Source organism: Tamandua tetradactyla, chromosome 1 (genome assembly GCF_023851605.1).
Source record: "Tamandua tetradactyla isolate mTamTet1 chromosome 1, mTamTet1.pri, whole genome shotgun sequence".
Classification (NCBI taxonomy): Eukaryota; Metazoa; Chordata; class Mammalia; order Pilosa; family Myrmecophagidae; genus Tamandua; species Tamandua tetradactyla.
In genome coordinates this window covers 117,384,309-117,401,556 of record NC_135327.1, presented here as the reverse complement: position 1 = coordinate 117,401,556, position 17,248 = coordinate 117,384,309, and the positions used below count along the sequence as shown (strand labels likewise).

Below are 17,248 nucleotides of genomic sequence, written 5' to 3'. Positions count from 1 at the left end.
GAAAAGGGATATTTACATACTACACAAGAATAACCTCCAGAATGACTGCTCAATTTTGTTTGAAATCTCTCAGCCCTGAAACTTTATGTTGTTTCATTTTTCTTCTCCCTTTTAGTCAAGAAGGTTTTCTCAATCCCACAATGCCAGGGCAAGGCTCATCCCCAGGACTCATGTTCCACATTGCGAGGGAGATTTACACCCCAGGGAGTCATGTCCCACGTATAGGGGAGGGCAGTGAGTTCACAAGAAGAGTTGGCTTAGAGAGAGAGACCACATCTGAGCAACAAAAGGTTTTCTGGGGGTGACTCTTAGGCATAATCATATGTAGGCTTAGCTGCTTCTTTGCAGGAATAAATTTCTTAAGGGCAAGCACCAAGATCAAGGTCCTGGCCCATCAACTTGGCTTTCCCCAATGCTTGTATCACCAAAGCTTTAATTTTTAACACTTAATTTAAAAATTAGAAAATGAAATTGTCAGTTACAAGTTTTTCACATATACTTTTAGCCAAATTTAACTCTAGTAATTGAAATTAATACCTTATTTGATAACTAGAAGGTATATGGTTCTTTTGTTTTTGAATAACTGAAAGGTATATGATTCTTTTGTTTTTGGTAGATTGTCTTTAGTTCTTATAGGTTCCTGCCTATTTTTTCTTAAGTAAAATCACTGCTAAATTCTCTTTAACATCCCTTTGTTCTTAAGCAAGATTGGGGAAAACTGGGTTTCAAATTGATGACCATGTGTGATTGGAGATGGAGGCTTTCTTTACTTTCTCTAACATGTCAAATTAAGGAAGGCTTGACGGGACTGCAAGCATTCTATGAGGAGGTGCGTGCCAGGTTAGTTTAATGGTAGAATTCTCACCTGCTATGTGGGAGATCTGGGTTTGATTCCCAGCCCATGCACTCCATTCCCACCCCCACCCCCCCCAAAAAAGAAAAATTCAACAAATGGTGCTGCAATAATAGGATACTCATATGGAACAAGAATGAAGTGTGACCCCTAACATACAGCATTTTCATTCTATGAAAATCCAAAGTAAATATAGGTGAAATGCAAAATGTCACAGATGCTATGGAAAATGCAGCATTTGGAAAATTTTTACTAGCAAGTAATTGAAGTTCTTAATGAGAAGAAATCTAAAATAAAATTAGGTAAAACCAGTTGTTCGTTGCTTTTCATTATGGCCTACAGGCACGAGAACTAAGAATTTTTGGTTTTGTTTCAGTTTTTCATCTTTTGAATTTTTAACAAGATAAGCATGTTTTACTTGAGAGTAAGAGAGTGAGTATGCAGGTTTTAACTTATACAAAAGCATCATCTCATTTCAAAATGTATTACTAAATACAAAAGACTAGGCTCAGTATTATTTTAAGTGTGATTTTACAATTTTGTTGTGCATTTGGATTAGATGGTAAACAAGATTTTGAGACTCCAGAGGTGTAAATTATTGGATAAAGGATATTCACATCACTTTTTACTGTACTCAACCAAAAGATGAATGGTTTGCTACTGGCTCTTTAAATTTAAATAAAAGATGGAGAATTAGACTTTCCTGGCCAGATATAATGACACATACTGTACTTATTTATGTCATTAAGAGACCATCTTAAAATAAATTAATGGATCCTCTATCAGTTATTTTGTATGTATTCTCACTAGGAGTCTGCTTTGGGAAAAAGACATATTCCTTCCATTTGACTCATAATCATGTTATCCAGAATTCTCTGACATAGATGGAAATTTTTAAACAATTGAAATACTTGATGTTTTTTTCTTAGGGTTCTCCTCTAGATGTACTTAAAGATGAAAGGGTTCAGTACTGGATTGAGAATTATAGAAATTTATTAGATGCCTGGAGGTTCTGGCACAAACGAGCTGAATTTGATATTCATAGAAGTAAGTTGGATCCCAGTTCCAAGCCTTTAGCACAGGTAAGTACATTGTTTTGGAGAGTATCAAATTATAACATGTACCTAAAATTCCAACCAAGGAGCCAAGTGTTTACAACATATATAGGATAAACTTATAGAGTTCAATTTAACAAATCATTATCACCTCTTTTTTGCTTATATTTTGTTCCCACTGATGGCTTTATCTCTTACAGACTGCACTTTGCCCTTGATCTTCCTGTTCTCTGGTCCTGCCACTTCCAAATAATCATCACAGTGACTTGAGCATTGGTCTGAGAAAAGAGCAAACAACAGCTGGCCTAGATGATCTTAGGCACACTTAATCCTAGGACTGTCCAAAGTTTTCTAGTATATTTCAAGCCCTTCCAGGAGCTAAACTATTGTATGACCTTATACATTCCATTTGTTTATAAAGTTTTTCTTGCTGTTTTTATTAAGAAGACACAGTCTGCTTTATTTCACAATAGATACATATATTTGTGTCTAATTACACATGGAAAATTTTTTCTTTTAGCATTTAAGAAACAGATTAGTTATGTTAAGGCCCATGACATGAGATCTTGATGTTTTAGCTCAGACATTAAATGTCGGGTATATCCTCAATGTGAGCACTGGATGGTGCTATTCTATTATTTTAAGAAACAGAGAAATTAGTGCTATATTAAAACAGCTCTTATATTAGTAAAATATCATTATATAATAAATTTGTTACTAATCTATATGATTAGTATTAAAGAGCCTCTGGGCTTTACTCTAAAAGCAACAACGAGCAGTTTCTGTTGCTATTATTTTAAAGTTTTAACTATTTACCTGTACAGAATCTTTAATTCTTCTTTTATCATAGGAATAAGAGGGTTTCTTTACAGAAAGATTTTATTCAGAGATTGCTTCACTGAACTTTGGATAAGAAGACATATTGGGCTATTTCTTAGTACACCAATGTGATCTCTAAAGTCCTTGTTATCTCAAAAATACTGGAATTCAAGTTCCCAATGTTTCTGCCTGTATCAGTGGTATCAAGAATATGTAACTTAACAAAGGTAACAGAAACAAAGAACCCAAATAATATAACTGCTAAGTGGAGATTTTAAATGAAAGCTAGTCAGACATAGCACATAACAAATTCCTTTACAATATAAAATAGACTTTAAAATAATTTCTTAGGTTTAAACTTTGAATTATTTATCATTCTATAATATTTGCATTACATTTTATTTCTCCTTTCATTTTTTTTGTAGGTGTTTGTGAGTTGCAATTTCTGTGGCAAGTCTATCTCCTACAGCTGTTCAACGGTGCCCCATCAGGGCCGAGGTTTTAGTCAATATGGAGTCAGTGGCTCACCAACAAAATCTAAGGTTACAAGTTGCCCAGGCTGTCGAAAACCCCTTCCTCGATGTGCACTTTGCCTCATTAATATGGGAACACCTGTTTCTAGCTGTCCTGGTATGATGTAATTCTAAAATATCCTTTTCTGAGCTAAATTGTTCCTGTATAATTGATTTAATGTTGTAAATAAAATACATGCTAACTTGAATTTGCATTATTTCTAAGGAAGGTCAGATTTACTGGCTCAAAGGCTTTTGTGTTTCCTATAATTGATAAAATCTGTACATTAAAAGCAAAATCTAATTCCATGGTACTCCAGGTAATCTCACAAATGATAACCAATTTAAAGTTCATGGGAAAAACTTAAGTATTAAGTAAACATTTTCTTATCATTTCTGTTAAGAGAAGCTCTCAGATATGATATTTAATAGTCGTTGTACCCTTATCTAATAGCAAACACCTTATACTTATAAAGAGCCTTTTTTAATCAAATTTTTTTATTAGAGAAATTGTAGATATACAGAAAAATCATGCAAAATGTACAGAAGTACCCATATACCTCCTTACCCACTCAGTTTTCCATATTAACACAATGTTACTGTAACTGCTACAATTGATGAACCAATATTATTATAACATACTATTAACTATAGTCCATGGTTTGCATTAAGGTTCACTTTCATGTTTTACAGTTCTATGTTTGTTTTATTTTTGTTCTAGTAACTATACAACTTATTTTTTTCCTTTTTACCATATTCAGATATATATCTCAGATATATAACTGTTAATTATATTCACAGTGTTGTGCCTCTCATTTCCACTATCCATTACCATAATTTTCCATCACCCCACACAGAAGCTCTGTAGCAGTTAAGCACTAATTCCCCATTCCCTACCCTCATCCTAGTCCCTTGTAATCTGAATTCTAGTTCCTGATTCTGCTTTTATTCTAATTGTTTCATGTCAGTGAGATCATGCAATATTTGTCCATTTGTGTCTGGTTTATTTCACTCAGCATAATGTCTTCAAGGTTTATCCATGTTGTTCATGAACCAGAACTTCATTCCATTTTAATGTGACTAATATCCCATTAAATGTATATTCTACATTTTGTTTGTAAGTTCTTCTGTTGATGGACCATTGAGTTATTTCCATCTTTTAGCAATTGTGAATAATACCACTGTAAACATCATTGTGAAAATATCTTTTGGAATTCCTGCTTTTAGTTATCTTAGATACTTACCTACAAGTGAGATTGCTGGGTCATATAGTAATTCTTTACTTAACTTTCTGATATGCCAAACTGCTTTCCACAGCACAGCATCATTTTATATTTCCACTAACAATGAACAGGAGTTCCTATTTCTCCACATTCTCTCCAGCACTTGTTACTTTTCATTTTTTTAATAGTAGTTCATGGTTTTGATTTCCATTTCCCTACTGGCTAACGTTGTTAAGAATCTTTTTATGTGCTTATTAATTATTTATATATCTTCATTGGAGAAATGTCTATTCATGTCTTTTGCCCATTTTTTAATTGAGTTGTTTGTCATTTTGTTCTAAGTTATAGGATTTCTTTATATATTCTCGATATTAAACCCTCATCAGATATGTGCTTTCCAAATATTTTTTCCCATTCTGTAGGCTGTCTTTTTATTTTCATGATGAAATCCTTTGATATATATAAAAGTTTTCAATTTGGATGTACTCATATTTACGTATTTTTTCTTTCACTGCTTGTGTTTTTGGTGTAATGTCTCAGAAACTGTTGGTAACACAAGATCCTGAAGATGTTTCCCTATACTTTGTTCTAGGAGTTTTACAGTACTAGTTTTTATATTTAGGCCTTTGATCCATTGTAGGTTAATCTTTGTGTATAGTGTGAGATAGGGGTTCACCTTCATTCTTTTGCATCTGCATATCCAGTTTTCCCAGCGCCGTTTGTTGAAGTGACTATTCTTTCTCTATTGAGTGGACTTGGCACCTTTGTCAAAATCAGTTCACCACACACCCTGACCAAAAGGGGGAAAGAAGTTTAAGAAATAAGGTATCAGTGGCTGAGAGAGTTCAAATAGTCGAAAGGCTACTCTGAAGGTCACTGTTCTGCAAGTTGCAGTTACACATTGGTACCAGTCATAACTTGCCAAACCCCAACCAAAACCATTCCTACCAATCCTAGAGGACCCGTAGGGCATTATATAAAATTTTACAAAGGTTCCACGCACTATGCTTACTTTCCAGAAACCTACAAACTCCAGACGAGTCCCTTGACTAGAGAAGTCCTGAAATGCAGAAGCACCAGCCCCTCCAGAACATCAACTAGTTCCATTCCCCTATCCTGTGTTATCGACAGCCCCTTCCAACATGAAAAAGCTGGAATGGGCATAGCCCAAATACTCCTAAAGAGTAGGAGAAAGATCAAAAGAGTTTGTGGAGTAAAAAGAAAAGGTCGGGTTTAACAAATGAGTATAACTGCTGAATCATTATGTCGAGATTTATTTTAGTCTCCAGTATCTTAGAGCAGCTAGAAGTGAAAACCTAAAATGGAATTTCAACCCATACCAAACTCTGAAATCTGTTCAACAACGAATTGTTGCGATATGCTATGAAATTTATTGCCTGTTTGTATGTATATTATTTTTCACAAAAAAGAAAAAAACGTCAGTTATGATGATAAAAACACAGCTATATGATGAAAAAAAATCAATTGATGACAGATGTGAGGGTTTATTTCTGAACTTTGATTCCATTTGTTCTGTATATCTGTCCTTGTGCTGTTTTTATTACTGTGACAAATAGGAATTAAGTTGGAAAGTATGAGTCTTCCAGCTTGTTCTACTTTTTTAAAATGACTTTGATTATTTGGGGCCCCTTGCCCTTGATATAATTTTCATGATTGGCTTTTCCATTTCTGCAAAAAGAGGGCTGTTGGAAATGTGTATTGGGATTGGATTGAATATGTAATAACTTTGGTTAGAATTGACGTCTTAATATTAAGTCTTTCAGTCCATATGTTCTTCTATTTATTTATGACTTCTTTGATTCTTTTAGCAACGTTTTGTAGTTTTCTATGTACAAATCCTTTACACGCTTGGTTAAATTTACTCCTAGATGGTTGATTGTTTTAATCGTTATCATAAAGAGCTTTTTGTTCTTAACTTTTTTTTTATTGTATAATATAACATATTTACAAAGCAAAGAGAAAAGAAAGCAATAGTTTTCAGGACACTCTTCAGCAGTAGGTACAGGACAGATGTCAGAATTTGTGCTACCATACCATCAACTCAGATTTTTAGTTCTAGCTGCTCTAGAACATTGGAGGCTAGAAAGAATAAATTTTTTTTTATCATCACAACTTTTTTTCTTTTTTTGTGAAAGATAATATATATGCAAAAAAGCTAAAAGTCTCAAAGCACAGCGCAACTGTTAGTTGTAGGATAGATTTCAGAGTTTGGTATGGGTTACAATTCCACGATTTTAGGTTTTTACTTATAGCTACTCTAAGATACTGGAAACTAAAAGAAATTTAATGATCAATTTAATGATTCAGCAATCATATTGAAGAATGCTTTGAAAACTATTGCTTTTTTTCTTTCTTTGCTTTGTGTATATGCTATATTATACAATTAAAAAAAAGTTAAAAAAAAAAAAAAAGAAGGTCCTCCAGAAGTAACTCATAGGCATACCTATAGGTAGGCTTAGCTTCTCCACTATATACATAAGCTTCACGAGAGCTAGCCTCAAGATCAAGGGCTTGGTCTATTCATTTGGGTGTCCCTAATGTTTGACACAGTATCAAGAGTTTACCTGCTGTAGAGTTTAATAGTTCCATATTTTTGCCCTCAAGCTACTTTTCCAATACTTTTTGATTATCTGCTTAATATATTCCAGAATGTCTCCAGGCATTACATTAAGCAATACAGAATTAAAGACCCTCATTCTTTTTCTGGGTTTCTTATGTTTCGATTGTTTAAATGAGCTATCCAGACAGGTTGAATTAGGTTGTGTGCTGCAGAAAATTTAGGTTCTGGACGAAATAAACCTTTCTTCCTTTGGTCTCAAAAAGTAGATGAGGTTCTAAAATACAGACAATGTCTTCCTTACTCCTGTGTTCTGAATTACCTTAATCCCAGCCTGATGGCTTTGTTCTTATCTCTGAATACCAGGTTATACATATATAAAATAGCCTCTCAAAATCCAGAAATAATAATTACCACTCCAGACTAAATGTAACTGCAGTAAGAGTTTACAGTCTAGGTCTCAAAGTCTCAAGTACTTTCACATTTCTTGTCATTTCATCTTCAGGATCTACCTGTGAAGTATATAGGGAGAGTATGTTCCTAAAACCAAGGTCCCTTGCCTTTATGGGTTTGGTGCTGCTTCTGCTGTATCTTTCAGTTACTTAATAAATATGCATTTTAGTATCAGAAATATTGAGATTGTTTTTTACTGTTCATGATAAATCAACATAAGGAAAAAATTTAGAATAGTAGATAATTGAATATAAATAATATACCCAGTGACTGGGAGTACTTTAGCTACTTATATAACTTGCAAAAAGTACTGTGGCAAAAATTTTAATTAAAAACTTTTTGATTACTTGGCACTATGGTATAACAAATAAAGAACTGAATGGAATGTTAATGTGTTTGCTGTAGTTCTAGGTCTGAAACATTCACTCTGTGATGTTGAGAGTTATTTTAGTCATCTTTAATATAGATCCTTTCTAGTTTTGATTTCCATGATTCTGTTCTACCTCTTGTTTGTGTAGTCATTTTTATTGTTACACTTAAATCTAGAGAGACTTGCTAATATCTTTGACTAATTATTTGTAATCAGGTTTCCTTTTTTAATAAAGGAAGTTATATTTTATAACATATTTTGTTTTTTTTTTTAGTTTTAATCAAAGATTTTCACATTGTACATTACTTCCTGATTGCTTTTTTATATGGCCTCAGTCCTAATAAATAGATAAGGAAATTTTACAATACCCACTATAACAGAATGGATACCGAAGTAAAATATAGCATAAATAAATCACACATCTATGTAAACTGTGATACATAGAAATAATTAAATTTAATGTATCTATTGGAGCATAAGTATTAGAAATCTATGATGCTTCTTTGCCTTTCAGTGACAGTTGAGTACTGTTCCTTTTTCTGTATACTAGCTTTTCAATTTTTTCTGTTTGTGAATTAGGTAAGAAAGGATGAAAACATTTTCTAGAATTTAAAGGAAATTAAATCATAAACAATTCAAACCTCTATAATGAACTCTCTCTAACCAGGTGTGTCAAATCTTAACGTTTTTCCATATTTGTTCAGAAATTTTTCCCAAATTTGTTTCAGAAATAGTTTCTTTATGTAATATATACTCAAGTACCTATTTTATTTAATATACTAAGATAAAGTTGATGTGCTAAGATAAATCAGAGATCCTCATGTAGTTTGTGCTGTTCGATGAGCATGGCTAAATAATAAAAGAGGTGAGAAGTTCTAGAAAATAAATGATGATCTACAGTCATTTATCTGCCATTTCAAAATCTCGAAAAAGGTCTGAAAATCCACAGTTTTTAAAAATGAACTTAGAGTAATCTCACTTGGCAACAAAGTCTATTCAGAAGTGATATGAGGCTGTTATGGTCTTTATTTGTGAATACTAACATGTTTCACTGCAGATATACTAATGTATTTGATTACATGGTGCTGCCTCAGCCTTCTCTGAAAGTGTTATATAATATAGACTATTTGCTCATTATTTTTCTAAAATCCCAAAACATTCTGAACTCTAAAACCCATCTAGTCCCTCATGGTGGTTAAAGAGATTTTATATAAGGTCAGATTTTAAATATGTGAAGATTTTAGGGAAATTTTTCCAGGTTATAGACCAAGAAGATAAAGCATGTACAAGAGTAAAGAGATTGATAAGTACAATAAATGTGGGGTTTGTATGGGAAGCAGCAAAATTACCTCTGTGTGACAAGGGCCTAGGAAACAGATTGATAGGAAGTAGTGACGGAAAATTAGGGGGAGTCTGAATAAGATCTTTAAATTCATTGCTGAGTTGAAGTAATTAGAGAATAATAAGCAGTTTTTTTTTTTTTTTTTTGGTATGTGAAATCAGAAGAATCCTAGTTCCAAATCAAGCAGGGCCTAATAGAAATCAAAAATGGGTTCGTGGTAATTTAAATGTTCAGATGTACAAACCTCCCTGGTGCTTTGCCTGCAGTTAGGGATCGCACCCACCCATCATACCCACGATCCAAGTACAAGTCCATAGGCCTGTTTGTTACACATTTTATACTCATTTCTGCTTTGAAGATTAAAAAGTAGAACTTTGTTGAAACAGTTCTAATTAGCATCATTATAAACATAAATTATAAATGCTATTTAACAAATGTTTATTAGTACCTATTGTTCTGAGTGCTGGAAATGCTGCAGTGAACTAAACATACAAATGTCCTTGCCCTTATAAAGATATAACTTCTAGGTGGTGATAAATTTTTTAGAATTAGACTATAAACTATATATATATCTTAATATTCTTTTATTAGCAGTAGTTAGTACATGTGTGAAATTTTAATTTCCTCAAATATCCTGTAATATCAAGTACCCTGTAGCACTTATCTTTATAATTCACTATAAATCTTTTTAAATGACTTTTAAAAATGTGTTAACTAGGGAGACCTTAATATTTCCAGCTTCATTTGACATAGTGTAAGATTTGCCTATTCTAAATTCAGTCTGTTTTCTGTATATTTACATTTTTTGTAACAAAGTGAAAATCACTAATGAGGCCTTTATACAAAGATATAAAGTAGTTTCTCTATAAGGTCTTTTAAAAATTTAATATTTTTTCTCCTACTCCTTTCCTTTCCCTTTTTTCCTCTCTCATTGTTAATTGTTTTGGTGAATCTTTTAGGAAAAATTTTAGTGTATTTGTATTTTAATTCCATGAGCCTCCTACTCATCCTTTCACCTTCATTTCATTAGCAAAAATAGATGGAATAGTTCTTAAAACTATTAGCAACACTATCCCTATAGGTATCTTGTTTTAGAACAAAAGAAAATACATTGAGGTAGCCTAATTAAAGTTAATAGGATGGGCATTTTGGAGCCCTCAAAAGTTACATAAAGATGCATGTGAAAATGTACATATATAAACATGCATATAATATTTTTCTTCTATTTTTGATAAACTGTAACATAGGAGAGTCTATGCAACATGGACTGTTATAAATCAAACATCAATGAGTTCCCCACCCTGCTTAAGAAATTGTCTATACCAGCGTCTTTGATCCTTCCTCCCTGCCTAATCACACTTTCTTCTTCCCCATAGATAATCACACTCTTCAATTCTGTGTTAGTCTCTTTCCTGTCTGTAAAGTTTTATCACATGTTTAGTTTTGCCTGTGTTTTCAGTTCTATGTGGGTGGATCATACAGAGTATATTCTTTTACTTACCTCTTTTGTTCAGCATGTCTGTTGTGGGAAGGGTTGTTTCAATTATACTGATGAAAGTAGCTAGTTGATTCATTTTCCACCACTATTTAATATTCCATTCATAACTGTAATACAGTTTTTCCAATTTACTATTGATAGATGCTTAAAATTTTAACCATTTGTACTATAATGAACAACATGGCTGTTAACATGAAGTTTCTGTAGTATATTTATCTATAAGTAGAATTACTAAATTATAGGATTATGATATTGTAAGATTTTGTTTTCTGGTATTTTATTTTAGATTTTTATGTCTGTTCAGGAGGTAGGTTTGTCTATAATTTTTCTTTTTTGTCGTATCTTTGTTTTTGTTAACAAAGTTATACCAGCCTGAAGTGGGCATTGAAAATCTTCTCCCTTTTTTCTACTCTTTGAAAGAATTTCTGTAGATGAGAATTGCCTGTCCCTTCAATGTGTTTGATAGAACTCACCTGTTAACTGTGCTTGATAATTTGTGGAAAGATTTGAGGCTGCCAATTCTGTTTCCCTAAAATTTTTAACTCAGATTATTTCTTAATAGGTTTTGATGATTTATATTTTTCTACTTTTTTAGCTATTAAAAATACAGGGAAACTCTTGTCATTTAGTAGTCATTCAATCTAAGCTAGATCCTAGTATCAAAATTGCTATTTCAATATATGTTGTTTATATTTTGAACATAGTTTTAGAAATGCCTTTTAACAAACTTTGGATAAAATAAATAAAATAAATTTTGATAAAATATTCAAATATTGTTAATGACAGCCATTTTCTTTTCCCTTTAGGAGGATCCAAATCAGATGAAAAAGTAGACTTGAACAAGGACAAAAAATTAGCTCAGTTTAACAACTGGTTTACCTGGTGTCACAATTGCAGGCATGGTGGGCATGCTGGACATATGCTTAGTTGGTTCAGGTAATCAGTCCATTCCTTCTTTAATAGGTTTGGAGTTATAGGAGATAAAACAGATGGCCTTTTAAATACTTATCTATTAATATATGGCCAAAGGATGTAATTTCTTTTTTATTGTCATTTGAGTTAACACAGGTTGTGTCAATGTTTCCTTCATTGGATATTCTATGTAATCTTAAACCCTAAGTTTAAGATTATTAATAGTTATATAAAAATATTTTAAATATTTTGTATGTATTGAATGTTTGGATAGCATTAATTTTTGTTTATTTGTGGACAGGATATGTTTACAGATTTTTAAAGCTGATTGAATATCCTATAATTTATTATGAAATTGAATTGTAAATTAAGTGAAGAATACATGTCAAACTACCAAATCAGTATCTTCTAAGTAGCTTGTTATGTGAGTAACTCATGCAATGGAGACTCTCAAGACCACACTTAACTTTTATTTTGAACAATGCCAGTGACCCTGTGCTCCTCATTGTTATGACTTTTATGTCCAGTTTGTCACATTGGCTGTATTTGAAACTCTGAGCACATCCCTGTCACCTTCGTAACATTAAATGAGATTTCTTGCTATATATTTAGAAAGTAAGAATTTCTATATTTAGAAATTCATTTTTCAGTAACTTTCTTCCCAAGTTCAGCTTGACAGTTATTTATAATTTAATACTTTTTGTCTCTGGGTTTTGATCCTATATTTTTCCAAATGCCATTTTGAAAAAAAGCTGCATGATATATATCAATGTTTGTAAGTATGTATACTTTAGATTAAAAAAAATTTTTTTTTAGTTAAAGGAGTTGTAGGTTTATATAAAAAAAATTGTAAGTATATGTAAAAAACACAGTGTTCCTATATACTCTCTCCATTATTACTACTTTGCATTAATGTGGTACCTTTGTTTTAATTGATGAAAGAATATTATAATTGTTTTATAACTATAGTCCATAGTTTATTTTATGGTGTATCTCTGTCCCCAACATACCACCCTATTATTAACGCCTTGCATTAGTGTTGTTCATTTGTTGTAATTCATGAAAGAACATTTTTATAATTGTACTATTAAGTATGTTAGGGTTTACTCTGTTGTACAGTCCTATGTTTCATCTTTAAATTTTTATTATAGTAACATATACATGACCTAAAATTTCCCCTTTAATCCACATTCACATACATGATTCAGTCCTGCTAATTACATTCACAATGTTGTGCTGTCATCACCACTATCCATTTCCAAAACTTTACAATGAAACTAAACAAAAATTGTGTATAGGTTAAGCATTAGCTCTTCATTCCCTACCCCCAGCCCTGCCCCTGGTAACTTTTATTCTAGAGTCTAATCTGTGCATTTGCTTATTCTGATTATTACATGTCAGTAAGATCTTGCAATATTTGTCCTTTTGTGTCTGGCTTATTTCACTCAAAATAATGTCTTCAAGTTTCATCCATGTTGCACGAATCAGACATCATTCCTTTTTAATGCTGAATAGTAATACCACATTTTGTTTATCCATTCATTGATTGATGGACACCTGGGTTGCTTCCATCTTTTGGAAGTTGTGAATAATTCCACTATAAACTTCTGTTAAATATCTGTTTGAGTCCCTGTTTTCAGTCCTGTTGGATATACTTAATCGAGGGATCGCTGGGTCATATGGTAGTTCTATACTTAGCTTTCTGAAGAATTGCCAAACTGTCTTCCACAGCAGCTGCACCATTTTACATTTCTGCCAACAATGAAAGTGAGTTACTATGTCTCCACATCCTCTCCAACACTTGTAATTTTCTGTTTCTTTAATAGTAACCATTCTAGTGGATGTGAAATGGTATCTTATTATAGTTTTGATTTGCATTTTCCAAATAACTAATGATGTTGAGTATCTTTTCATGTGTTTTATAGCCATTTATTATCATTTGAATTTTTAACTGTTATTTGACCTATTTTTTTTTTAGGGACCATGCAGAGTGTCCTGTATCTGCATGCACATGTAAATGTATGCAGTTGGATACAACAGGGAATTTGGTACCTGCAGAGACTGTCCAGACATAAAATGTTATCACCTAAAGAGGAACTTTCAAGTGTGGAGCTTTCTAATAGATGTCCTTCATAGCTCAAAAACATACCTCAGAACAATTCACTCATGACTTTCCTGTAATGGGAAAATAAATCATTCTATCAGATCAGCAATTTGGCGTTTGAGTGATTTTGATGTGTTTCACAGAGACAATCCTGCTGGAGTGAACATCAAAGTGTGGGCAAGATTGCTGTTCACTAGGTTGAAAAAGCTCATTTTAGAGGAACTTTGTAGGGTTTTGTTGAAATTATGAATACTGTACAAGCAGTTACTGAGAGAAGCATGAACTAACCCTCAATCTGTAGCTTCAGAACTGAAATTGGATTATCTTTCAGTAAAATCTGTGCACTTTAAAAATAGAAGAAAAATTATTCAATGATAGTTTAAGCTCATCTGTACTTGTATTCCTTTCATATAAAATTAAGGATTGTGGATTTTTCCTTTTTAGAATTGGAGCGATTCTACCCCAAACTGGAAAATAAATTTTGTCAATATATTGTTAATATATATTTTTAAGGACCCCTTCCCTCAAACACTTTCATTTTAAGATGAGAGAGAGAGCTTTTGGCATAGACCGTTATTGTCTTCCTACAAAATTGAGAATGTACGTTACAACTTTTTCTCTTCCGAAGAGAAAAATATGCACCATTTCAGGGGACCATATTATGAAATTTGCAGTATCAATCCTTTGCTTTTCAATGTCCTGATTTGTCTTCATTGATCTGCCTCCATATTAATCCATCGCCTTATCCTCATCTTCTGAAGCATTTTATTGAATACAAAGTCTATGCAAGATTATTTGTAACCAATCATTCAGTGTAATCTGTGTCAGTATCACCTACTCTCAAATTCCTTCCTGTTTAGGAATAACTTCTTTTTTCCAAGGTAGACTGGGAGATGTTGGGGAAACAGGGTTACTCTGGAAACTACTTTAGATGGAAGTTTCTGAATGTAAGTTTATTGTAGCCAATTCAGGGACTTTATGTTAAACATTTACTTTTTTCCCAACTGGATAGTTGCAAGAGAAATACAAAGGATTTGTAGCATGTTTTTCTATCAGTCTGCCATATGCAGAGGTCTGAGGATTCCGTAATTGAAGTTGTGATCAAAAATAAAATAGAATGTAAACCTAAAATAGATTTCACAAGAAAAAAATGTCAATTTTTAAGAGCTTTCATGTTAGTAGTTTTATGTCATGAAACCATGAATCTATTTATTAGATCACATTGAGGTGTCCTAAATATTGAATATAAAAAGAGCTGTTTCTAGGAGAGTATTGCAATTATTGCCTATCTATTCTTATAAAAGGTTTAACTAGGGTGGGCCATGGTGTCTCAGCAGGCAGTTCTTGCCTGCTGTGCTGGAGACCCGGGTTTGATTCCCGGTGCCTGCCCATGTGAAAAAAAAGGGGGGGGGAGGGGTTTAACTAGATGACAATCTTTTAAAGTGAAAGAGTTGGAAATATTTAACAATTGCTGTTAAGGGAACATTTTTCCTGTCTTTTAAGTACATCTTACAGTTTTAGTTTGACTAAGACATACCCTTTAGCTTTACTAATGCTTCAGTTGAAGTGTACCTCTCAAAATTATGTCCTAAATATGAAAATTCAAATTTAATGTCAGACTCATATCATGCACGTTTTCATTTCTCCTTAGCTAAACAAGGACATAGTAATATTGAGTTTATATTTAAAATAAGGTTGTATCTAATTTTTGGAAATAACTGCTTTATGAGACATGAATTTAGTAAAGTCTGTTTACATAAATAACATGCTTATTTGTAATCATAATATATAGGGTGACATTTTTAAGATTAATTGTGCCTGTGTGTCAGCTTCCTAGTATTTTCTGTGAAACCCAAACATGCGGTTTATAAATTCTCTGTCTGTTTTGCATTTTGGTGTGTGTGGACCATGAATAGATTAAATTATTTTCTTTTTTTTTTAATACTAAGACACTGATATTTGGGTTTATAAACTGAATAAGATATTTTACCTAGACATGTTCAATAGAAGCGTTTAATAAACTTGATTTATTTTTTTAAAAGATTGAATAAATCTGGGTTGATGTCAGCATGTCTAATTTAAAAATTACCTACTACTCGTAAAAATAATCTATATAAAGTAATATTAGTACTTATTTTAATGGCAGATCTGGTGCTTAATCTTGGAAGTAATATTTCTCTTATTTAGACTCTATTTTCAGTTTAATAAATTTTCCAAAGGTGGTTATTATTCTGTACAATGGTATGTTTAAAAAGTAGTTTCCCATTTTCAGTGTTAAACATGGTAAGTAGTAGAGCTAGAATATACATTCTACATTTCATTGCATGATTGAACTTAATTTCAGTCACTCATCTGACTACATTAACATTAAAAGTATAGGCTTTGAAACTTAATTCTAATCCTAGCACCTGTATCTTGGGCAAGTGACTTAATCTTTTTGAGCTTCAGTTTCATCATCTGTTAAAAGAAAGGTACGAGCTAGGTATTTGTGAGTACAGTATTAAGTGATGAAATAAGCATGAAATGCCATATCCTTTTCACATACTAAAGGCTCTATAAATAGCAGAGATTATCATTGTTACTTTAATCTTGGTTACTCTTTGTCAGTACTTTTTAAATGAATATGGTATAATTTGAACAAAGAATCTACATTTGATTCAGCAATTAAAATTTTCCAAAAACTTGTTTTCCTAGATCTGGATAAATTATGGTGTTTTTTTTTTTTTTTTTTTATAGGACTTGGCTACTTCTAAACATATATTTAGAATATTGCTGTTTGATGTGTGCAGACTTCTTCTATATCACCTATGAGTTTAATATGATAAAAGTGTAAATCCAAGGATGAAAATTTAAATTATGGTGAACCTGAATAGTCGAGCATTGTCTCTTGAAAACTAGAAGTTTTCATACCTATTTTCACTCTGAAATCTTTGCTCTTCTTCACAGGAGAAAGTATCTAGATTATCTCTTAATGTATTCCTTCTTTTTCTCTCATTCTGTTATGCTTTTCCTCTTGACATTCATGTAAGTTAAAAGTGGGGTTGTAGTGGGTAATAAATAAGGAAGTATGCTGTGAGATTTGCTCTCCCTAAAGATAGCCATAATTAAAGCAAGTAGGTACTAATTAGAAGATGCTTTTTCATCACGATTTAGCTAGAAACTTGTATTCAGAGATGTTTCTCTTAAATGCTTAGGTCTGTTATCATTTGTCAGTAGAAAGGAAGAAGAAACTTCATGTTGCAAGAGTCACTTTCAGAATCAACAGTGTATAAAATTGGAAATGATGCTTGCAGTGTCTAATATCTGCACAGTTAGATACGCTGAGTGTTAGTTCAACATGGTTGTATTGAGTGCTTGTGACACACATGATGATGGCAGAAGTGGGCTAGCTGGATAACAGCTCCCCTTTACACTGTTGTTGCTCCTACCATTACATCATGCTGCCTGTTTTCCCAAATGCCTGAAAATTCTGTAGGTTAATTTACTGGTCATAAAAGGTAGTTTACAAGAATACTAATTTTTATTAAAT

General features: G+C 32.4%; 1 protein-coding gene across 3 annotated transcripts in view; it reads left to right on the top strand.

The window, feature by feature from the left end:
- The window catches only part of MIOS (meiosis regulator for oocyte development), a 61,966-nt gene extending 45,578 nt beyond the window's left edge, over positions 1–16,388 (top strand). For 2 of the 3 annotated variants that reach the window (XM_077123065.1, XM_077123077.1), the window contains exons 8-11: positions 1,783–1,935; positions 3,153–3,357; positions 11,510–11,639; positions 13,594–16,386. In XM_077123065.1, coding sequence (XP_076979180.1) covers positions 1,783–1,935; positions 3,153–3,357; positions 11,510–11,639; positions 13,594–13,690 — 585 coding nt within the window. In that variant the 3' untranslated portion in view covers positions 13,691–16,386. Of the gene's footprint in view, positions 1–1,782; positions 1,936–3,152; positions 3,358–11,509; positions 11,640–13,593 lie in introns of all 3 variants that reach the window. The other variant, XM_077123084.1, reaches the window with a different exon arrangement.
- The last annotated feature ends 860 nt before the right edge of the window (positions 16,389–17,248 follow it).